This window comes from Photinus pyralis, unplaced genomic scaffold (genome assembly GCF_008802855.1).
Source record: "Photinus pyralis isolate 1611_PpyrPB1 unplaced genomic scaffold, Ppyr1.3 Ppyr1.4_LG5, whole genome shotgun sequence".
Taxonomy (NCBI): domain Eukaryota; kingdom Metazoa; phylum Arthropoda; class Insecta; order Coleoptera; family Lampyridae; genus Photinus; species Photinus pyralis.
Window position 1 is genome coordinate 14,287,519 of NW_022170596.1, and position 25,949 is coordinate 14,313,467.

The 25,949-nt window shown below is 35.8% G+C and overlaps 2 protein-coding genes and 1 pseudogene across 2 annotated transcripts in view; 2 read left to right on the forward strand and 1 right to left on the reverse strand.

Moving 5' to 3' along the window:
• The first annotated feature begins 740 nt into the window (after nucleotides 1-740).
• LOC116172241 lies at nucleotides 741-2,021 on the forward strand (annotated as a pseudogene).
• A 3,256-nt stretch (nucleotides 2,022-5,277) lies between these two features.
• Nucleotides 5,278-25,949, reverse strand: part of LOC116172077 (mitoguardin) — a 98,960-nt gene continuing 78,288 nt past the window's right edge. The window contains exons 4-5 of the mRNA XM_031489193.1: nucleotides 7,122-7,411; nucleotides 5,278-6,369 (exon numbers count right to left, since the gene is read on the reverse strand). Coding sequence (XP_031345053.1) covers nucleotides 5,539-6,369; nucleotides 7,122-7,411 — 1,121 coding nt within the window. The 3' untranslated portion in view covers nucleotides 5,278-5,538. The remainder of the gene's footprint in view (nucleotides 6,370-7,121; nucleotides 7,412-25,949) is intronic.
• Nucleotides 12,783-25,949, forward strand: part of LOC116172078 (protein unzipped) — a 45,368-nt gene continuing 32,201 nt past the window's right edge. Inside the window, exon 1 of the mRNA XM_031489194.1 lies at nucleotides 12,783-12,962. The gene's annotated coding sequence lies outside the window, so the exon portion shown is untranslated. The remainder of the gene's footprint in view (nucleotides 12,963-25,949) is intronic.

Genomic DNA, 25,949 nt, shown 5'->3' on the forward strand with positions numbered 1-25,949 from the left:
GAGTTACCAATAGAAAAATGGATACCAACCGAGGTTATTAATAGTCTTTTACTTGATACAAACGCACTTAGTTAACTAATTAGGTAAACATCGCATTACGCAATTCAAAAACCAAACCTAATAATTGTACTTAATTATTAACGCAACAATAGAACAATTTCAAAAAATGCAAAATGGTACTTTACATGATGTGCTAAAAAGTCCCTGCATTGCATAGAAAGAAACATGCTAGCGAAATATTAAACACACTTTATTCAAAATAGCTTACATTTCATCTTCATAGTCTTCGGGCGGGAAATGCAGACTGCAAAGCGCACAGCCTATTGCATACGGGGCCCAGGTGCCCCTTTCGATTTCACTTTCGTCGTTCCATAAATAACACGAGATCTGCATCCGAAGCCGTCGCGCATATTTTTGGATAAAATAAAACGTTTCCAAATCGTCTTTTAATTCAAATTTTTTATGTACTTGTACACTTCTTTGTTGACACTCTTTTATTTAAAAGGTTATTGAAATACAGCCTTGTACCTAAGTGTTCTCTAAAAAAAAGGCATTTTTAGTATTTGTGTATTTGCCTATAGCCCTATACCGTTATCATTGTTTAAATTAATATATACCTACTTAAGCTATGCGTGATAAGAAGTATTACGCGTTGAGTGAAATTCGTTATTCAATGGTAGGTACCTATAAGTATGTCATTATAATATGGTGTAGCATTCCCATAGATATTCCCTAGCCATTTTCCTAACTTAAAAATGTCCCATAAAGTAATACTTGTAACGGGAGGTTTCGGTTTAGTTGGTAAGGCCATTAAGACCATAACTAAATTGGAGCCATATGAAGGAGAAGAGTGGGTTTTCCTTAGCAGTAAGGACTGCGATTTGTGGTAAAATGCATGACGGATATTGCTTCTCTTAATAAGTAATAAATTCCAATTTGCAGTGATACGGAAGCAACACGAAGAACGTTCAATACTTACAAACCGACACATGTTATTCACTTGGCGGCGATGGTTGGTGGATTATTTTACCATGCGGGGCATAACTTAGATTTTCTTGTGGGTATAAAGGGGTAGGGGTATATATACCTTATGTTGTGTTTTCCAGCGTAAAAATCTCCAGATAAACGACAATGTTCTTCAAATGAGTTATGAAGTTGGAGTACATAAAGTGGTGTCATGTTTATCTACATGCATCTTTCCAAATGATACTACGTATCCGATTGATGAAAACTATGGAAAGTATATAGCCAGTAAACTTACCTTCAAGTGTGATCCTTTTTTTATTTGTGAAATCAGTTTAATAGTCGTATTTATTATTATGATCAACAATTCATTTAAGGTTCATAATGGTGCGCCTCATGGTTCAAACTATGGCTATACTGTTATTCCAAACGTTTTATCGATATAGCAAATTGTGCTTACAACCAGCAACACGGGTGCCACTTATTCACATCGGTTATCCCGTGCAATGCTTTCGGACCCAACGACAACTACAATTTGGAATCAAGTCACGTGATACCGGGACTCATCCGCAAATTGTACGATGTAATTGAAGCAGGTAGGTATGATATTACCACTGGGAGCAATTTATTAATTTTAGTCTACCGTTAGGTGGAAAAGAATTTACTGTGATGGGAAGTGGAAGACCGCTACGGCAATTTATTTATTCGTACGATTTAGCGAGGTTGATTGTTGGGTTCTGAGGGAGTATGACGAAATTGATCCTATAATGCTGACTGGTATACCTAGTAGTTTTTTTCTACGTAGAAACTCGACATCAAAATTTTCAGTTGATGAAGAGATAACAATTAAGGAAGTTGCCGAGAATATCGCTAAAGCATTTAAATTTGAAGGTGAAATTGTTTTTGATACAACTAAAGCGGATGGTCAGTATAAGAAAACAGCAAGTAATGTAAAACTGCGAAAATATTTGCCTGATTTTGAATTTACTCCATTTGATATTGCAATTCAACAATCTGTGGATTGGTTTAAAACAAATATTGAGTCTGCAAGACTATGAAGTACACATTCGTGTATTATTCAATTAAGATTGTTAAGCCGGGTCCACATTGTGACGAACGTTGCCGTTCGTTCGCACCGTTGCCGGTCGTTCGTTCGCATACGTTTCTCTAGTGTGGACGACAGTTCGCAACTGAAAGTTGGTAGTGCAAACGATTGCGAATGGGAACGAACGCGTTCCATCAATTGTCGGTAAAATTCAAAAGATCAAACGTTAACGCAGAGCCACGAATCCTCACAAACGTTGCAATGTGGACGTGTTTTAAAAGGTTTGTGGTCATTCGTTTGTTGAAAGTATTGACGAAAGGGTGTTTTTGTTTATTGGTTAAAATATGAGTGATAATCAAATGGTTGCGGCAAGTGTGGCGTTTGTCCTGATAAACAACATAATAAAACGACGAAAGAAAAGACCACAGAGAAGTGTGTGGATACACGATTTATACTTGAGTCGAAACACATACGGCGGTGCTGATTTATTAAAAGACCTCAATGATACTTTTTTTAAGAACTTCACCAGAATGTCTCGTGTGGATTTTAGTACACTTCTGGAAATGATCAAGCCCAAAATTGCAAAACAAAATACATTTATGAGAACAGCTATTCCGGCTGAAGTGAGACTTGCGGTAACGTTACGTTTCCTCGCGAGTGGTGATTCTTTCGCCAGTTTACAATATACATTTAAAATTTCGTTTGTATTACGCGGAACGAATGCGAACAGCGACGAATGCATAGTGCATCGCGAGCACATTCCTTGCCATTATCACTACGTGCGAGCGTTTGCAAATGGTTAGCAATGCAAACGAACGACCAGCAACGCGAACGAATGGCAACGTTCGTCAAATGTGGACCCGGCTTTATTTATGATTTTTTTATTATTGTTAATGTATTGTCAAGTCAAATGTCAATCATATTAATTAAAAAAATGATTTTGTCCCTACTGATGCAAGTGTTGTATGTTTATGTTGCCAAGTTTCTTAGGCGTCTATTCTTAAAATTTTATTGAATGAGGACAAAAAAGAACGATGAGCGAGATGCAAACACCGCGATCTGCGGGTGGTAAAGTGGATTCTCCAGTATCACATTAAATCACTGAATGATTAATTTGTGCGAATACGGTAACTCTTCCAACTATTACAGTCGATTTTGCCGCTGTAATGCTTTCGATAGGATCTCGCCAACAATTGTACCTATACACTATTTATTTCATTATTTGTATATGTATGTATTGTGCAATGATTAAACGTTCACTAAACCATACCTTTAGCGGGACGCGCGCACTCCGACTACACTTCTTCGTTAAACGGTGAAGCCACACCCTCACTGTTTACTTTTACCACGACATTAAAAAAATTCTTCAAACCACTATCTAGCTTCCTTCTACACAACTTTACAACTAAACAGAACAAGAATAAGGGAAAGTGGATTCACATATAAGCAAGGCATACACTATAAAAGTGCATTGAAATGAAACATGCTGCTCTAAAGTGCTGCTAAAGAAAAGCTAACGTGCACAGCAACACGTAACGAAAGGATGATCATCTTTTACTGCAATAGCACCCTTTTGTTTAAAAGCAACATGGGAACTTACGGTGCACCTTGGAAGTGAAAATTCAACGGTTTTAAACTACGACAAGGGAAATGCAAGCCCATTAGTTCAGATGCAAGATCATCCATAATCTTTAGATGTCGTAACTATAACTCTCGCCAGGAAAGATTGCGGTCACAGCACACCTTGTGTCGATTTACAAATCTTTGTTTTTATTAAGATTGCGAGCGACTTCTGAATAGGATTCGTTGCTAATGTTGCAACAAAAAAGTTCTTTTCGGTTCAACCATTGAACCACGATACTATCCGGAAGTCTCTAGCACCTTAGGAAAAACAAACACTGAAATACAAATTCAAATGAAACGAATTAACTCTGTGCCTGAAAATTTGCATACTGACATCGTTTTTCATGATCTATTTATTATTATTTGTTCTCGGGGTGGTCCCATTCGGTTCCTGCACCGCGACCTTTTGGTCTATTGTGCTCCCCAGTATTCTCTACCCCTCAAGAATACCTGTATCTTTGATAAAGTCCAGGATTTTGGTAGGGTGGATCTTCGCTACCTCTTCTTGTGTAACCTTCTCGTTTCCAAGTAGGCGTTCTCTTGCCTTTGTGTATGCTTCACATAGGCAGATAACGTGGTGTGGTGTTTCACTTTCCTCACCACAGCCCCTGCATAGAGGGCTGTCAGTCAGTCCCATGTTGTGCAGGTGCTTGTTCAAACAACAATGGCCTGTGGCCATCTCTGTTGCAAGTTTGATCTTCATCCTACTTAACTTTAAGATGGATGATGCTAGTCCCTCGTTTGGGGTTTCCAGAAAGATCTTGGAGTGACTCTGTCCCGGAATTTCCGACCAATGTCTGCAATGCTCTTTTGTGAGTTTCGCTTGTATCTCCTTTTTGGCTGTGTTATATGTAATCCCACAGGCCGGTTCGGGTCCTACGAGTGGTATCGCGCTTGCCGCTCTCGCAAGTTCGTCAGCGACCTGGTTACCTGCGATTCCCGCCCAGGTGCCCACACTAGCGTTACTGTATTAAGTCTGCCTAGTGCGTTTAGCACTTCAGTGCATTCAAGGACTAGTCCTGAATCTACTACATATGAGTTTAATGCTGCAATCGCTGCTTTGCTGTCTGTAACTATACAGATTTTCTTTCTGTTAAAGTTCTCTTTTAATAGTCGAGAAGCTGCAGTCAAGATTGCATATACCTCAGCCTGAAGCACGGTTGCTTTTTGTCCTAGGCTTACAGAGATTCTGCAGCCCTGTCCATTGCTTCCGTACACTCCACAGCCAGTGCCCTCCTTAGTTTTCGAGCCATCTGTGTAATACACGATTCCATTCAGTTTTATCTTACTGGAATTGTCCTCCCAGTCGGATATTAGTTATTCCCATACCTGGGGTTGTCTCTTCACGGTGAAAGGTGTTAGATTACATACAAGAAGTCCATACAAACATCAATCAGTTCGGAAATCTCCACAAAATTAAACGAGTCACTAAAACATACAAAGTATAACCTTTGGGCCAGGACCATGTAATCGAAACATAACCAACAATTGAGTAAACATTTACACCAAAAATGATATCGGTTTCAAATAATAAAGTTAACGGCATACAAGACTACACACGCGATACAGAATTGATGTTAAATAATGTCAATTTTCTATAGAACATTAATAAAACTAACAAAGAATCACTTTATTCTTGTGTTGCATAATAAAACATTCTGACAATCTACAATAGTAAATATATCACATGAGAATTTATTGTTCAATGAAAATCATTTACTCACAATTTTGGCTACTTTTTTGTGTTGGAATGTTCTTATAACTAGACTTAAAAAAATTAAAAATTAGATAGCTAATTAAGATACCTACCAAAATACATCATCGGTTTTATATAAGCGTTCCACCATATGCACTTATTTGCATGTGCATAGAAATTCTAAATCATATCTAACTAGAACACCTGACAGTTATGCTTGAACACTTAGTCGTTGAGAAATAAGATCAACTCTATGCCTTATATTATTTAATACATCGTTCGAGAGTTCCTCTACAGTTGTATACTTACATTTTTGAAAATTAAAGATATCTACTAAAAACCCCATTACTTGTTCTTTAAAAAAGAAACACGTGTCTCGAAGACTTTCGTCAGGTCCTAAAAACCCCCAAGCCAGCAATGGAGATAACTGCTCCATTAGAGTATAAAAATGTGACATAAAACCTGCGGGAAATTTTAACATTCGCCTTTTAGCCTTAAGTATAGACCACAAAGCCGTCGTCAAAGCTGTTTCTTTAAACCCGTTTGATAACCACCTGTTTTGCACGACTGCAGTAACAGACATAGGGGGCGACTCTAAATCTTCAAAGGCGTCCATTAAAATATAATCTAATACCACATCGTAAAAAGTAAGCGCCTTGACCCCTTTCAAACTCAGTTCGGTCTCCACATCCCGCCAATTGACCGAAGTTTGCAAAAATTTTAGCATTTCTTCGTAACCCATCAGAAAATCTTTGGGATCCTTATCCGCGTACAATAATAAATCGGCAAGAATCTGCCTACCCGAATTGACAAACCACAAATAGACCGTTTTGTCTCTAAGCATGTGCTGAAATGCCAAACGCAAACAGTGCAATTTTGCTAAGTATTCACTATCCGAGCCACATTTCACTATTTCCGTTCTTAAACTGCGACAAGGTATACCGCCATCTTCTAATTGAACTAGAGCTGCTTGATAAAGCGGTAATTTTTCGACGTCGGGGAATATTTCGGAAAACTCTTCAAACTCGCGAAGATCGGCGACCTGTGAAACAGAAGATTTATTAACGTTTGTAATGTACTATATTGTGTATGGAAAGCATCCTAGAGCTGCCATTATCCCCTGTCAGATATGAATACTTTTGGTCACTTTTGGTTGCGACGGGAGAAAGATTGTTAGTTTTCTTTTAGGAGTTTTAGGCAAGCTTAGAGTCCCCGCCCGGATGAGTTCGTAAATGAACAAGATCAGATAACTGATAGAAAATTCTCTTTCGAAATTGGAAATGACCTATTCTGAAGTAGCAGGGGGCGGGACATGGTATTTAAGACAGTCGTTCGACTTTGAACACCCTCAGGCGCCGTCTCAGAGAACTGGGGTGTGTAAGCGTATCGTTTCACTTAGGCGGTGGTCACCGTGAAGTTGATTAGTTGACCGAACCAAAAGCAATTAAAAAATATACCTATTATTCGCGGTTCCGATTCCGATTTTTATTCGGTTCATAATGCTTTCTCTTCGGTTAGGGGCCGATCCTATTGGCCTATTGGGTATAACCGTTCCGGTTCGAATTTTATAACATAGGAAGTTCCAGTTCTACATATAACTTATCGTTATTGTTTTAACATTCGTCTCATTCTCGCAATACGCAAATCGCATTAACGTCCATTGACTGTACTCATTGAGTCAATCTTGGCAGGGTTTATAACCATTCGCATATTTTGAACGGATTCCCAAAACGTTTTTATTTCGATTCCGGCCTGTCGTTAAATGAATTTTAAGGCATAGAAATAACTCTCTACCTGATCTTGAGCTGAAGCGAAACTTTCGGCTCCAGATAAATCACCATCGACGCCCTTTTGAGATTTAGGCGCTCCACTGCCGGGATGAAAGAGTACTGATCGTTCGTCCAGAAATAGTAATTCTGAACGCTCCTGAAGTTCAAGAGCGGCCTCCAACAGTAGCTGTAAATCCCGACAGAACGCTGCCTCCTCAGGTCCGAGCACCGCCAAAGGACCACCCTTATCATTAGATCGATATGCTGCGAGCGCGTCCTCCCAGTAATTAATACTCGTTTCTAAAGCTTCCATGCCTGAAACAAAGGGTAAGATTTACAAAAGGATTCGTGGATTCGTCATTCATGTGCAAGAAAAAATTGCGCATGCCATAAGGTGAAGACGAATACATTAAGAGGTTGATGTCGCGGACATGCCGGTGATTCATCGCTTTATTCAATAAAAATTATGCACCGAGATAATGCTGTGGGTTGGAGGCTGTAATTATAAATAAAAATCACAATTGAAGAGTTTATGTACACATAATGCAACGAAATTTGCGAAGTATGCGCGTAGGCGTTAAGGGTTAAGTAAAGGCAATTTTCCGCTTTTCTGTTTTCCCCATTCCGATATGGAAATTTAAATTAATCGTATGGAAAAACATCAATAAAAATATGTTAGATAGGTAGGTACTTACAAATTGCTACGTATTTTACGGTTCCTCTTCAAATGTAATGGTTTATAGAAACTTATAGTGCACAGGGTGGGCAACAATACATTTGGAATTTATATTGCCATTCATTATATCTGGGCAGATACCAGATTCATTACCGATTCTACACAACGCCGCTTAGCGATATACGGTATTTTATTATGGAAGCTTATTCAACGATGTACAGTAATTTAGATAGACTCTTGTTTCCAAATTCTCCCTCGGGAGTGGAAAATCCTGACCTTAGAATTTAAAGTAGGGACCATTTTTGTGAAACTAGATGGTAAACTACTCACTAAAACTACGATAGCCAAGTACAATTACACAACTACAGGGTCCTGCAATGAATAGTGCGTCGGTCTTTCCTAGCTCATACTTCGAAAAAAATATTGAAAAATCTTATGCGAAAACGTCAACTACAGATGGTTGCCTATCTATAGCAATTAATAATAATAATAATTCACTTTTTGATTTCTTCTAAAAAATAAAGAAGACAACAGTTATTTTTATAAAAACACAAACTATTAAAAAAAATTTAACAAAAACTGGGGGCGTTTTTAGATATCAAGGGTGCGTTTAACAACACCACGTTCGATTCAATTAGTGAGACTGCTGAAACCTTTGGTATTGATGGGTCAATCGTAAAATTGATCCGAGCCCTGCTCGGAAGCAGTCATCATATCTTCAATTGGGATGAAGGAGATGAGCTTATCGGTCACTAGAGGGTGTCCGCAGGGTGGGGTACATTATAAATTTCGAGGCAAAAATGTATGGTTGATTCCCAAAGGAAATACTAAATGTTTAGTATCACTGGTTTTGTAATTTTTTTCTCTATCGAGTGACGTAAAAATCCAATATGGATTCCATTTAAAATATAGAAGTTGAGTTGATGTCAACATCTCGGAAACTGCCATTTAAAAAATTTTTTTTCTACGTTCATTGAATTTATCCCATCCAATCTTGAAACTTTTATTTGAAACTTTTTTCGATAGCTCTATTTGTTACTAAAATTTGAACCTTTTAAAAATAGCGATTTTCACTTTTTTTGAATTATCTACGAAACGATTTATTTTTTTGTAAATATCGCATCGAATCTGTAAGTATAATAACAAAGATAGCCGTGTTATCCTACTCAATTTAAGACACCCTGTATTGGCATTTAATGCAGATATTTGTACGAACATTTTAATAAGACAATAAACTACTTTTATAAGTAATGAATGGCATGAATGCATAATCCGAAGAAATAGAGGATCCTATTATTTCGAATGCAGAATCAGCCAATACAATCAAGTACACGTGTGTAATGTTGGTTGCATAATAAGCCATGCGCATATTTCACGAACTCTGAATTTAATCATTTTCATCTTTTGCAATCTGCAAAACCACAGATTTTCTGTGACAAAACTAAACACATTAAAACTGAAAAATAAAATGAAAACGAAAAAGAGAATCTTGGGTTTTGCTCATAAAGATTTGCAGGTAAACGTTTATGTTCAATTAATCGGTCAACCTACACGCAACCATTGGCAACGTAGTACAATAATTGATAAACTACTATCTCGTTATGCAATTGATTTAAATCGGCGCACACAAACTGCAATCTACAAACCATAAAGCAATTTTAGGTTTAATACATGTCAACATAAAGTGCTTGAATGGAATCAACAGCCAAACTAAAATTTTCATATTTGCGCCTTATTTACGAAGAAGCACTTCAGTAAATAAGCAAACCGCGCGAGTAATATTGCAGACAAGCCGGATAGATATCAGTTATTTTAATGAAAATTACTACTTGGTTACTTGAAGCAATTGCCCACTTCCTTAATAATCATTAACGACAGGAGAAGTAAGTAGACTAACAACCAATCAATAGTTCCAAACGCACTTATAGAACTTGTCCTGAGTTTTTTTTATGAATCCAAGCCGCGTTACTCCATTTGAAAAATAAGAAATGTGCCGAGGAAAATTTGTAAATCAGCATATGCATGATGAAAGCGCATTTTTGGTAATACTTAATACAGATTAGCACTATAGCAGAAAGCTTTTAGTGAAAATTTGAGTCTTTTTTTTAAAAGTGTGCTAAAAATATGTACCTAATGGTCTTTTTGAAATTTCGAATAAAATTACGACTGCAATTCTTGGCACTTGGCCCGCCAATGAAAGAATAAAATAGTCAAACCAGTCAAACTGAGTAAGATAGGAAACTAGCAAGAGCGTAAGTGCAAACTAGGTTCGAAAGTAATTTGAAATGTGAAAGGCTAATACACACTGTAACCGATAAATTTTCGAATTTAAAAAAATATACTGTGGGTAGAACAGATACCACCCTCACACCTACGCATGCGCATCTGCCAAAAAGCTTTTCAGTTCTTTAGTTTAAGAATATGTTTACCAAATTTGATTCTAATTGATTCAGCCGTAGACACAGACCGACATCATCGAGATTTCGGTTGATTACGGTTCCTGGTGCCAATTAGAGCGTGTATTAGTAACGTGCGAAAGGAAAAAATGAACGCATTAAGGCCGACGCGCACTATGGCGCGGCGCAGCGAAGCGCCTTTTTGTCTAACATTGCTCTCATACTCCGATACGCTGCGTCGCACTTCGCCTATTTAAATCAATGTGAGCGAAAAAGGCGCTACGCTGCGCCGCGCTCCGCCGCGCCATAGTGCGCGTCGGCCTTTATGCACTTGTTAATTGCGTCGTATTCTACATTTCTGGCTTGGCTCTAGAATACAGTTTTGCGATTTCAATCAAAGACGTAGGTAGTTGTAGACCACCGTCACATTTTAGTTCGTCAAAATGTCACCAGGGAATTTATGGCGCCTGCGCGCTTTTATTTCGTGAAGTTTCCACCGGGGCATCTAAAAACGATCTAAAAAGCGACGGTGGCGCCATAAAGCCCCTGGCGATGGTTATTTTAATACTAAAAATACTCATAAATGAATTATGAAAAAATCCCGCATATTTCCTACAAGAAATGAAAACAGAAGATTTGGACTCTTAATTGCAATTGTTATTCAGGGTGATTTATATCAAAGTTGCATTTTTTTCAAATTGTTTTCTAAGTTTTATGATAGGTACCTAACTGCGATATTCAATTTTTATTGGACATCTACTTTTTGACGACTAATTTTAGATATCACGTGTAATACATAAAATCACGCTAGAATTGGCCAAGGAATCGAAATATGCAATAATATACAGGGGGTCGTACTAAAAAATTCAAATTTGATATAAAACACCTTGTATAATAATTGCCATTTCGTTGAAAATCTTTTAAGTTGTATAGCCTTAAGCGTCCTTTAACATGTCCCGACGATGAATTTTAAATATGAGCGTTAATAAACCCACAATCTTCCACTCACGCACTAATGGCGCACCCTGTATAGTTGAGAACATTTGTTGCTGGAATTTTGGGAGTTCTGAACTCTGTATCGGGTCACACACAATTTATACCATTGAGTAATAATCACTCAACGGTTATACAACTTTTTCATTATAAGGTTTTGCTGTAAAATGTCAATATTGGGAGTTTTTCTTGCAGAATATTTGACGAAGAAATAAGATTTATCAACCACTCTAATCTAAAACGCATGGAAGGCCTCCAGAACTCTAATTATAATTGCATAATTTTATAAATGACAGGCTTCACATGCGCCCATTTAAAACAAATGAAATCGTGCTGTGTGCCAATATTTAGATGCCACTATATAATAGAATAGTACATTATATATCAAGGTTGAGAAGTACAGTATTATTGCCTGAGCACCAAGATTACATTACATCTCGAGGCGCTTGCGCCGGGGCGAGGGGAGTAAGGTGGCGAAGGCAATAATAGACTTCTCTACCATGGTATATATACTATTTTTTTCACTACTTCACTTGAAATCCTCTAAATTAACATATTATATTGATAAGAAAATGAACGCGGTTGGACAGAATTTTTTGTTTATTAATTTAACATCTCAATCAAGTGCGTAGAAGTACAAGTCAAACAGGCCGTATTTTGTTTTCTCATTGAGATATTTTCAAAGACTAATTTCGTTCGAATTTTTTCAAAATGTGATAATTTTAGGTATGTAATTTCTCTGGAAATGGCGGATGGTGGCAATTCATTTTAGAGAACTTGTCCAAACGTTTATTGAACGAAATTTCGGGTTGTGTTCTAAAAGTGACAGCGTGACAGTTCTCATTATTGACTACTAGTTAATAATGTCCACATTATTAACCACTTTGAACAAATGCCGAGAGAGCCTACTTTACAAGTGGAAAAAATGTTAATATAATCATGTCATCAGACGCTAGTAGTGAAAAAAATACATATCTGCTATATCTGCTTAATTTTATGTGTTACTGAATGGTCAATTATTGTTATTCGTAGGTAGTTCCTTGTAGTCTAGTTTTGTAGTAAATAAAATTGTCAAAAATAAGAGAGCTTCGATGCTATAAATCTTTTGTTGTATCACTTTGAAAAACTGTTCTACACAATCCTAGATTTACATTTTAAATAACATATAAAATGCCAAAAAAAACAAGAACAGAAAAAGTTAAAGAATTCTACGACAGAACTCTTGCAAGCAGCTAAAATGCACTCCCGTAAGTGTCGTTAAATTTATCAAATATTCATTCCATCTTTCTCTTGGTAATATAATATCCTCGATCATAGAATGTGGTTCATTATTTACAAAGTATCAGTAACAAAAACGAACGCTTCTTCATTTTATGCAAAACAGGTAAACGAACTAATTAAGCCCGTTAATGAATTGACACACAACACTAAGTGGCAATAATTACACACAATTAAACCGACAAAAAAATGACACAAGTTTTTTGTATGAATGTGACGTGATTCAATTCAAATCATCATCGACCGGAGTTGGCGCTATGACGTTAACTCTGGGCTCCAATCCTGCGCGCTTATTACGCCCCACTTCAAATTCCGCACGTAAAACCGGCAAAACGCACGGGAAAATTTCATTCCATATATTGCATTCGAACAGTTCTCGATTGAGAAGACACAATTCAATTAACGGTCGCTTTGTGTTTTGAGTGTGCGTGTTTTTTTTTAAGTTTTTTGTGCCAGCTTTGGATTTGCTTTGAAATATTAAATTGGATATCTTACCCCTTCGGTTCGTTTGTAATTAGAAAAGGTAGGGCAAACTGGTTTTTTGAATTTAATGGTTTGTATAAAAAAATATATAAATAATTACGTGAAAGATGGTCTTTGATGTCGACAATGTATAACTGTTAATTTTTTATCTTAATTGCAAATTGTAAACGTAAGATGAATCGTGATGAATTTAGATGTCTTCGGTCTCAGATAATTAAGCGCGATCGCAATGAATCGATCTTTATTTGTCCTAAAGGCACCAAAGCTCATTATTTAATTGTAACCGAAATACCTACACAACCAGCAATAATAATAACATTGCGTAATTCTACATACAGGTGGGAATGTACTGAAAATTTGCATAAGCAGTTGCGCTACTGTCACGCATATTTCTCATTTGTGCAGCACCGTTCCATCAGAAGACAAATGGAGGGTGGCGACCCGTGAAATTTAAAAACTTAAATGCTGTCAATACTCTTCAAAGTCAAATTTTTGTGTGGGCTATCAACGTACGGCAAACGTTTTCAAAACCATCTTTATCTACACTGCATTCTCAGATGTCAGGAGCATGTTTCTATAATTTCGGGATTGGGTTTTTCGGAAATTTGGATTTTTATACCGAATGAATGCTGACTTTCAAACATCAATTCCTGTCAGATTTTCTTTTCTTTTATCGTTAAACTCGCCGGTCCTACCTATATGGATTGTGAGAAAGTGAAAAATGGCACTGCATCACGAACGAAAGGAAAGAATTTATTTGTAGCAACGTTTTGAACATGCAATGCAAGGACTAGGAATTATTTCAACACAATTCCCCCATTCAATTTTCTGTAATCGTAATATGTGCTGTTTTTTTTTTGAAAATCTGAAATTGATACAATTTTTGCAATTTAATTTGATCACGAGTCACGACATTTACTCACTCGAAATTTAAATTAACACAACATTTTTGTATGCGCCCTTCTTTGTTATTTTAATGTTTTGTAGGCGGCCACCACAAACATGTTAATATTTCAGTTATTTTTGAATATGAAAATTGTGGCAGACAACAGTTGGTAATCAGGGGCCCGGAAATCAAATATTTCAAGGGCTTGTGCAGACCAACAGGAAGTCTGCAGGCAAGCTACATCTATTTCATATGGAGATACCTACTTACTGGTTTTTCCGGGTTTTTCACTTACGAAAAATAGTCCCATATTGGTGTTTCAGTATTTGAAAAAATCTGCATGAAAATCAGCCTCTAAAAGAAATTTCATTTACGCGAAATACTTTTTGGCTAATCCTTTCACTTTAGAAAACACTATACGATAAAATCCGACCGCTATTAGGTAAAAAATATGCAAATTTAATTTTGAAACTTTTTTTCTTTACTCGTTTCTTTATAGTAGTTATATATCATCATTATTTTGCATAGTTTTTTTCAAGAGCAGGTCTGTTGATGACCAACACGTTATCCTAATGGACATACTCGTTGAAAATCCCTCGGAAAACCCATATCTATTAGATGCTAGCGCTAGCCGTCGTCGTCGTCGTCGTCGTTTGTCTAATCGTTGTACATATAACAATGTACATGTAGAGAGGTCAGTGTCGGTGTGCTCTCCTTATCTACTCACCAATGCCTTAATTGAAAAGTGGATGGCTTGGCGTTTTGGGGTCAGTTATATCAAAATACTTCTAGAACCACCTCAATCCGGATAATTTTAGGCGCATTGCTCCAGGACCTGAAGTTAGTTTCTATCAAGTTCTGTCCCATCCCCCAACCCTGTTACAAGATCGGTTGTGCTCGTCCACCATATTGGAATATACACTGTGTCCAAGATAGGGTGTCTATCATGGGGATCTTCGAAACCATAAATGATACGAAGATGGTCAAATTAGGGAAACGTTGCGCAATTAAAAAGTTTATTATCATGTTGTAAAGAAAATCGGAAAATTCCGATTACTTCCGAAGATATACCAGAAAAACCGAAATTTGCTGATTTCGTTTTTTTTTTGTTATTCGAATAGAAACAAAAAAATAAACACTTTCATTGACACTATTTGAACTCGACAAGACACATTCGAGAGATTTTCGTTTCGGAGAAATCATCAAGATTTTTTTTTATATGGCTCGTAAAAAATGTACATATTGTATTGAGTAGCATTTTATATACAACGATATACGACACACACAAACAAAAGTTGACAACTGTTGGTTTCAACAAGATGGTGCACCCGCGTACTACGCCCTAATAGTAAAAGAATACCTATCGGAGCAGTGTTCCATTTCCCAGGAAATTTGTCCGATAGGAATTCTCACACGATTAAGGCATTGTGCGCGGGTGCACCGTCCTGTTGAAAGCAAAAAGTTTTTTGTGTGTGTGCCGTATAAACTATTTAATACAATATGGACTTTTTTTATGGACCATATACAAAAAAAGTTGATTTCTCCGAAACGAAACGTTGTATTGAAAATCTCCCAACGGTGTCCTGTAGAGCCCAAAAAGTAGCAATGGGAATGTGTTTTTTTTTCTGTATCTACTCAAATAATGTCGAAAAAAATAAAAACGAAATCGGAAAATTTCGGATTTTCTGCCATTTTCTTTACAGCATGATAAGAACTGTTTAATTGGGCAACTTTTCTCTAATTTGGCCATCGTCGTAAGATCCCCATGGTAGGCGTCCTTATCTTGAACACAGTGTATATTAATCGCCCATTTTGTTTGGAAATAAGATCAAACGTATCATTACGGGAACCAACAGTTAAACATTCATGCTTTACAATGTGGACTAGGAGATTAGGAGGACGAGGAGGTAAGTACAAATGTTTCTATCTATCCCTATATCTCTATCGAGATCTGTTCTTGAGAACGGAAGGGAGTCCGATACAAAGGGAGGCTGGAATGTTTTAACGAGCGGATCGAAATTTCAAGTGCGAATATCTCAACAACGTAGTAGCAGAATATGTCGTGAAAACTCTATAGTTATCGCAAGTTACATTACATCTCGCATTACATTGTCTCTGAAATTTTTTAGTGCTCTTGGAGTGCTAAAATACTCGCCTAGGGATAACTAATTTTAAAGGAACATTTGCAATTTTCTGATTTACGATTTGCTGGAATATTTTGTTCTGAACGTTTAGCGTCAATTGTTTTTAAGGGCTTCGAAACAGTGAAATGAGTAAAGTTCACCACCTAACTTCATTTTTTAAATGGAACATTCCGTATATAGTGTTTTAATCTAAAAATATAGCACATTAAATTCTCTTTTCAAGTAGGGATGATAGTTAAAACCGAGGTTAAAACAGATTCAAATGATTGAAAAAGGTTAAAAAATTTTTTAAAAAAGATTTAAGTGACAATGCAACATATTTCAAAATTGTTTAGTGATATATTTTTTAAAATAGAAATTAATATGCTATTTTTTAGATTAAAAAATATATAGGGTTTTCCGTTTAAAAAATGAGGTTAGATCGAGGGTTAGATCCGATTACTTTTCTACCTGACCCCGTACACTTATTTTGATTTATTGAAAACTGCAAATTATTCAACATCATCATAAAGAAACTTTTGTAATAAACGTTTTTCTGTATCTTTTACGTATGAAAATATAGAGTCATTGACTCGACAATTTTTTGATTTTTTGATTTTACCAAGCACATGATGCCCATATTACTTTTTTGGTAACATTAAGAACTACGGAGTGTCGAAAATGATTGTAAAAAAAATTAAAAAAGATTCAAATGATTCAAAATTTTTTGAATTTTTTTACAAATCCTTTTTCAACCATTTTGAATTAATACTGAATGTTTAAAATTTTTGTTGTTGTTATATTTTTGAAGATGGTATTTAATATGACATCGTTTAAAATTAAAATGAGCGTTCCCTTTAAAAGTTAGTTCCGACAACTCTTTTACTTGACCTCGTATACTTATTTTGAAAACTGCAGATTTAACATAATTATAAAGAAACTTTTTAATAAACTTGTGTACTAAGAAAATATAGGATCATTCTAAAATAAAAATTTCTTATCTCATAAGCGAGGAATATTTTCACATTTTGATTTTGCCGCTTGAAGTTTGGCCACAAAAGAGCACATGGTGTCCACATCATCTTTTGGAACATTGAACATGCGCGAAGCAGCTTAACAAGGTTTAAAAGGGTGTCGATCCTCAATGAGAGGTAGATACAAAAATATAATCCCCCGGGATGATATTCAAAAAAGATTCAAGTGATTGAAAAAGGTTTAAAAACATCTTAAAAAAAGATTCACTGGATTCAAAACAATACACAACATTTTTAGTGTTATATTTTTGAAAAGAGAATTTAATATGCCCTCCCTTTTTAGATTAAAATATGCAGGGTGTCCCATTTAAAAAAATGAGGTTAGGTCAGATTACTTTTGTACCTGACTCCGTATACTTAATTTGATTTTTTGAACACTGCAGATTATGCAAAATCATTATAAAGAAACTTTTTCAATATCATTTTTTTGTATTTCTTTTACCTAAGAAAATACAGGGTCAGTCAGAAACTGAATCCCCCCCAATTCGCAAGCGAGTCAATATTTCCAAATTTTGTTTTCGATTAACAGACTTCCGAAATGTATCGCTAATTTTTGTTTCTTGCAATTCAGAAGAGGGACGATCGCCACAAACCTTTTATCGAAAGATGAGGTCGAATATCGTCCACTGAAAAATTCACGGTCTTTAAAGCGAACGAAGGCAGTATATAAAAATGATGAGAGAAAAATAGTATCGATACCCATCAATCGAATAAATGGACCAGATAACAAAGGGGGAGTTTTTTTGTACCGAAAGGTTCACACAGCGACTTCCTGCCGTCATTAAACCACTGCCTCGAGCGAGACATTTTCTAAATTCTCTCGAAACAGGCAAATGTTTACTTCCGTAAAATGCGAGTCGAGATAAAACCGATTAAGTCGGTAATGAAAACGTCAACGCGCAATCGAGTGGAAAAGATACTATTACATAATGTCTTTAAAGATTAATGATACCGCAACTGCAAGACATGAAAGGTTAATCAATAAATTCTTATTGGAGAAAGCTTTGGTAAACCATTGAGGTCTTTACGCCAAAACGAATGGCTCCTTCAAAGACCGTTATTACCAATTTGTTGCGCTAATTATTTTTAACAAGGCAGGGGGCAAAAAAATTCACTTTTGTATATCGAATTCCTACACGTAAATAATTATGGTTTCCATTTTATTAAGTTTTTGTATTTTGATTTATTTCCTACTATATGTATTACTTATCGGGCTTACAATTACGCCTGTTGTACACAAGGAAAAACTGGAATCGCAATACCCGTTTGGCTTGTAATTATTTCAGTAAACTCGAATGGCCTACAAATTACTAAATCAGCACTTCCTATTAAAGGCATCCGTTTTACGTATGGAATTAATCTAATTTTGAAAATGGAATGCGGCTATCTTAATTTTCCTTTTTTTGCGTAATTGAGGTTTTCGCATTGAGCAATTGGCGGTGAGTCAACTCTAATTATTGCGTCCAAGTCGGAAGGTTATCAAGTGGGTACGAAATTTTATCACATATTTTTGAAAAACAATAAAACCGTGGCGTTATTACGATTTAATTCAACAAAAAAGCTACATTTTCCGCGGGATATTGTAGACAATTACCGACGTTGTTTGTCATGGTTTCCGGAGATTTTACAGTTTTAATGATTATGATGATGATAGGTAGGAAGATATAAATAAAATAGACAATGTTCGTAAATGCGATGGTAGCTATTAATTTAGAAAAACACAATTGCCATCCCAGTTTACAGCTGTCTTGGACATCTGCCATTTGTACCCCAACGCTATACGGCAAATGGGGAGTCCGTCGGGAAACTTGAGGTAATCGATAATTCCTGCAAAGGAACGTGGCCCGTTTTGTCGCAGTAAGGATTTGTCACAATTTTCGACGTGTAAATAAATAAGGCCGCACGTAGTGTCATGTTGAGGAGATCATGAATATGGAATTATCTCCACTTCATTAACGTCCGGCGAAATTTATGGAAATTAAAAAAGCTTGCGTCACCCCCGACTTGTGTCATAAAATCTGCATGTTCAAGGCAAACTGATGATGCAATTTGTATGTGTTTTCAGTCAATGATCTTGACTTTACCCCGAATGCATAATAAACATTATGTGGGTGCAGCTGCTTTACTGAAATTTATTCGAAAATGTGCATTACTTGTAGTTGTTATTTGCTAAGTGATGTGGGGAAATTACAAATTACCATACAATTGGCAGGTTTTGCGCAAGTTCAATGGTATCTATCTCGAATGGACCTTTGTCTAGGTTTCCATTAGAGCAATGTGGGTTGTTTGTTTGCACACAAACAAAACAATTACCAAGGTTACATAAGAGCATGTTGGTATATGCGTTTTATTCGTTTGTCCGTGACTTAAAAGTTGACCCGAATTTGTTGTCCAAAAATGGCAACTGGATTTCAGCAATTCCATTTTTAGAAGCTGATTAAAGCGGAAAGTGAAGAAGAGATCTCATGAATATAAGCCCTGATTGTGGACAGACACACGCCTTGAATTCAAAATTTGGGGTAACTGTATTTTCCAGAACTATACTTCTAAAAACCAAATGGGTCTGGCATTTTCATTTTTATTATCATTTTCTGTTCACAATCAATCTTGTCAGTGACTAATTAGAAAAGTATGTATTACGTAATATGTAGTTCATAAATATTGATAAATGAACATTCTAGAACAGTTTCATGAAAATTTTCCATAAAAGAACAAAATTATGCAAATGTCAAGGTCATTTGTTATATAGTCATATAGTGTCATCAACAAGTAACAATGTATCCTTTTTAGAAGAACGCCCACCTACTAGAAGATGAGATAAATTGCAAATAAGTGGATATGATATAATACAGTATAATATTTATGTAACTATGCGATCAAAAATGATCACCTTCTTCGTAAATGAACAAAGTGACATTAACAAAAAATTTCAAAATTACTGTTTGTGCACTATTTTCATTGTCAAAATGTGGAAATGCAATATCCAGTGCGAAATGTTGACAAAAAGATATCAAAGTTGTTTCGAGCATTAGCTCAATGTTTAGGAATTGAATTTTCAGCCCTCTGAACGTCGCTATTTGGGCGACCGAGCACATAACGCGACCATTTCCCTTAATTTCCCTATAGAAACCTTGTATTTCCTTAAAATTTCCTCTAGATTTCGTCAGATTTACAGACTAAACAAATTTATTCAACATAAATCAAACAATAAAGCTGTAAGGCACTCAGGGTCTGAAGACAAATACTACGCACATGCGAATGATTGAATACTTAAATTTAAGTAAAGTTTTAAATACATAAAGTTAATAATCCTTAATATTCGGTCATTACTGCGATTTTCTTTAAACATACGCACACTTAGACACCGATTGGTATTGCTTTAGAAACTCCACTTCTTTAGTTCCACTTGATTCTTGATTTAAACGGCACTGGCTGTGTACATTCACATTTTAACATTTTAAATGTAATAGTGACTTTTTGGAGGATAAACTTCACTATTGGGTGATAGGAAAAACCTTGGAGAAAGGTCCCACTTAGGCGATAATTGCTCGATTAACACTCGGACTACTTGCCCGTAAACCCCAAGCTTGTACAAGGACATTCATTTTATATATACGACGACTTAAAATCTCTTTAAACTCTCTTTATTTTCTCCTACAAGTACTTTAAGACTATCAAGACTGACTGTCTTTCAGCAAAATGCTCATCAAAAAAGCGCCCACGAAAAAGCGTGGTTTCCCGTCTGCTTCGCCTATCCAAAACATTCTTCAATTCTATCAAGCGTTCGAGATTTCCACTCAAGATGTGGATCTTTGGACGATTTTAAGAATATATCACATTCCCACCTTCCTAAACTTTAAAAAGTTTGTGACTGCTGGATTTATAAGCTCAGTTTTTGAATATTTGAGGCTAATTACAAAAATGGTAAACTTTTTGTTGTTAAAGGTCTGTGTTCTTCTATTTCAAAAACTCCCATTCATTGATAATGCTTGACTGTTAGATATATTGAAATGGGCAATCTGTAAAATTCAGAACCTTTACGTTTCGCAATTTATTAATTCGTGATTATTCGAGGAGACAGCTTTTGAATCTTTGCAGAATTTCACAAATAAAAATGTTGAATTTCTGGTTCTAAAAGCCTGGGTTTCTTGATTTTCAAAAAATCGACAGAATGGAAATTTCACTTATGTAGCGAATATTCTAGAAATCTCGATAGACATCGAGGCGCCATGAAAGATTAGTCACGGGTGATAAAGAACGAAGGTGAATGTGATCCAATCTTTCGGGGAAATTATGTTCGACAACATTTTCGAATACTCGGGAGCGAGCGAAAGCGCTCGAAACTTGTTTTCAAGTTGTAAAGAGAAAAACTATTAAAGACACACAAGAAAACCATCGACTAAATAAAATAGTAAAAGCGATGCGATACATAGCATTGGGGTGACTTCAACATCAAAGCAACAACGCTAGTATAGAAATGGGGTAAGGTTGTTAACGAATAGAGCTCAGTAGAGAAGAAATACATCGGCTTTGCGTTAGCCCTGTGAATTTCCCGATGATCCAATTTAACCGAAATAAAATATCCAAGGCAGAACTCGTATCGTTCAGACTGCAAACTTTTAAACAAAGCACTCAAATCATTACAACTAAAGTTGAAAGGCTTTAAACCGTGCTTTTACAATTTCGGAAAATGAACAAAGGCCTTGAATGTAAAATTAATTAAACATTCCGCTCCGTGTATCTTTTCAAGCGAATTACGGAATTAATACCGCGTTGAAATCTGGAACGTCAGTATTTTCCAACTATACCGAATTAATTATACCCTTTAATACCCATTACATAGCAATTTAGATAAAATCTAAAATACAATGAACTGTAGGAAATTATTAAAATATTAGGTCAGCACAATATTTGTAAATAAACGAATCTTAATTTCTCTTAAGGCAATCTCGACTGTTTAGTACGTTATTAAATAACGGCGAATGTGGTACGGGTCAAGAAAATTTATCGAAAGGTTAATCAATAAATTGTTTTAATTGATCATCGGTAATTCCTCGAAGAAATTCGTCGCACGAGGACCGTGTCGATGGCGCTACAGGAAGTCTTTTTTTTTTAACGAAAATTGTATGCTTTGTTGCACTTGAGGAATGGGGGAAGGTCATCGCTCATGAAAGCAAGTTCTTCATTTGTTAAGCGCACGAGGATATAATCAACCGCAGATGTCTTCCGAATTGACATTACAGCTACAATCATTTAAGCGACAAGGATGTCTACGTTAATATACAACATACCTTAAAAAGAAGATATATGTTTGAGAGGAAAAAACAAAGTACGTCACCGACAAAACCATATTTCCCACGACTGTTCGACAAGACTACGAAAAGGAACACAAATTTCGATTTTAACTTGGGATTCGTATACCGTTTTACCCATTTAGTTCCCGAAAATTAAAAAATCCCTTTTGGCTCGGGCGATCAGGTGTAGGTAGATTTCGTTCCGCCATTTTATTCCAATATGGCGGAATTGGCGGATTCACGAAATTGACAGAGATATTTATTATTTATGAGTTACACCAACCCTTAAACTTTGGTCGAAATCGGTTCATAATTACAAAAGTTTCTTGGAAGTGATACCATACAGGTGAGTTTTTTTTCATTTTATGCATTAAGACATAGAGATTCGGTTAAATGAGGAAAGAGTTGTAGTTTTAAGAGCTTATTCAAAATATGCTTTTGTTTTTTTTTAAAAAATCCACAGTTTACTAGATATGAGCGAAAAACAGATTTAGTGATTTTTCATTTAACTGCTGTAGAATCGTTAGTATTAGAAATACAGAAATATGCAAAGAACAAAAATTGTAGATATTTTTCCGCTTAATAAGACACATTTATTAATATTTATTCTTCTTTTATAATTTTCGAGCAAACTTACATTTTTTTAAATGGTAATCATAGTTGGCTGTGACATTTTTAAAAAGTGCATTTTTTTCTGTTTACAATGATATAAGGTTCTTTGTATTTACTTTGACAAATAAACATGATATAGAACTATTTGTATTATTAAGAGTAGTAAAAACAGATTTTGCCATGGGAAACATTTTTGTTCTCTCAATTACTGTCTGTTATAATATAATAATAACTTGCAGTTTAGTTGTGCGGCGGGGCACCGTTATGTTGAAACCAGCGTAAATTACGTCGTGTTTCCAAATCTAATCCATCCTACATATCTTGAAATTCATGTGGTAGAAAATGAAGATAACATTGGCTTGTCCAATTTTCGTCGTAAATGAAAGGTACCTATCTCACTAGATATTGTTTTCCATGGCCAACTCTGTTTCCTTACCTCTCGATAATATACGAAAATTACTGCAGGGCGTTTATTTATTAAAGTACATTTAGCAAGCCTTATATTGTTATAAAGAGAAAAATTTGTCCTTTTCAAAAATGTCAAAGTCAACTATGACTACCGTTTAAAAAAATTAAAGTTTGTTTTATAACTCAAAAATTGTAAGACCTAAAAATAAATTAGTATGTTTATCATGTTAAGCATTAAAATGTCTAAAACTTTTATTCGTGTCACTTTCTTGTATTTCTAATAATAACGATTCTACAACAGTTAAAGGAAAAATCACTAAATCTGTTTTTCGCTCATATCTAGTGAACTGTGGATTTTTTTCAAAAAACAAAAGCACATCTTAAATAAGCTTTTAAAACGACAACTCTTTCCTAATTTAACCGAATCCGTATGTCTTATGGTTTCCGAGATCCCAATGCTTAAAATGGAAAAAAACTCACCCTGTATACAGGGTTTTTTTAGAAGTTTTCTCACTTTGCCACTTTTATTTTTTTCTGTAATAACCTAGCGCCTACTAATGCCGTAGTTCTAAACTAACTTATCACCAGGGCGGAGTAAAATCTTTCGTGATACCCACCATTTGAGGTTGTCTAACATCACGTGTTTGTCTAGCTCACTGATAAGTGATTGTGCAATGTTCTGTAAAAAACTCCTCTTGATTTTTAGGGAATACTATCACCTTAAGGGGATCGGCAAATTCAGTATTATTGAATTCTTTTGTGTGTTGTATTGAAAACCTCAGTCACACTGCCTACAAAATTACATTTTGGAATGAAACATACCAAAGTCAGATTGTTACCATATGCGATATGTTTGCCTTTAATAAGAAAGTTGACTTTGCACAGTCTGCGCATGCGCACATTAATCGTCAAGATTTTTCTTGGCCTAGGTGCCAAAGCGATAGCTATCGAATTCAAAATGAAAGAAGTAAATATATTGAAAACTGGAGAAGTAGTTTACGCTTCGGACGGACAGAGAAGGTGGTTGTAATAGCACAACTTCATTAAAAAAATATGCTTTAGACAAATTTAGTTGGGAAAACCCAAATCAATAAAATTAAATATTCCGTTTCCAAAATGAAATGGAATTTAAAAAACGCCCATTTTAGTAAGACATTACTATCAAACTAGGCTTGTTTATGCCGAATCGATGATGCGTAGCACTTACACCTCATTAATTTCATTTTAGGGCGAAAATTCGTAGCGTGCTCGAGGCAGTTGACAAAGGCATACGCAATGGAAACTGTTTTTCCATTTGATAAGGGAAACTGACATTTGCATGCGCTGTGAAACCGTGAGCCTGAATGAGAAAGTAGTTAACATTAATTATCATTTCAATGCGAATTGATAATGTCCACAAAAACTTCCGTTATTATGTTGTAATTTATTAAACATTAACAATTGGGTTATTCGATCGAGAAGTCGGGACGCTATAAATTTTAATGTAACCCGCTTTTTTATTAACAATTAACCGAAATGGCCGTGACCAACAATTCGTGAAGCGCCCAGAAATAGCAATGATCACAATGTAAATTTAATGCGAGATAGTTATCTGAACGGAAGTTTTGTTGTAGTTGGGCAAAAGGCGACGCGATGCAGACGAAAAGGCCGGTTGCAACGTTCCGATAACCCGATGAGTAGGTTACTTGAACAATGATCGATTTTAAATATTCCATTTCTACTGCAATGCAGATGAGAGATTGTTTGTTAGAGGTCAGAGTACTTCATTGATTAAAAATAGTTTCTTCAGACATGTGATAACTTCGTCTCCAATTACTAAAGTCAAAAAACGAAAAAAATTTGCGCGTCCAAGGTTCAAGTTCAATTCAGCGGATGCGTAACCTTGTCCTCCAAATCCGTCAGCTTTTGACGAAATATTCGCCAGGCAATCAGATGACGGAACGGTTACGCTTTGACAAATTAGAATAAAAAACTTCCCTCGTGCCTTTAATTAAAAGCCACGTCAATAGCCCCGGTTTTAAATTTTTGCGATATTAACTATGCACCGGCCCCGGCGGAATTGCCTGATGTAACGTTCAACTTTATCCGCGAGACATAAAAAAAATTTCATGTTACGACGCGTAATAACGACCGAGGCAAAAACACTTGAGTACTTTATCACCCTCTGTTGGTAGTCGCATATGCCTACATGCCAAATAAATGCAAATCTTTAGGGATTCTATTCCTTTTTTTTACAAGACAATATTTTTACATTGTTCGGTGAAAATTTGTTAGGACTATAAAAAGGCAAAAATTAAAACAAAACGGTGTGTCCATTAATCAACCTGATCCCCCTTCCCCTCCCCCAATATCGAAATTGACACCCTATAACGACAGTTTTGTGCTAGTTATATGGGCTTTGTATTCTACTTGCGAAAAATAAATCAAATTTGACAGTGAGTACAAATGCGTGCTACTCTCCGCTTCGTGCTAGCATTGAATAATTTTTATTCAATGGTGCTAGTTATGAGAGTTTTTGGGACAAAGAAAAAATGTGCTATTTTTGAGTTAGAGTGAGATGTTCGGCATTACCGTCAAAAATTAATCGATATTTGAAGACTATCGACTACAATCGATACAATAATAAACTATAATGAAACGAGTATAAATTGTGCACAACTCTTGTGCAGA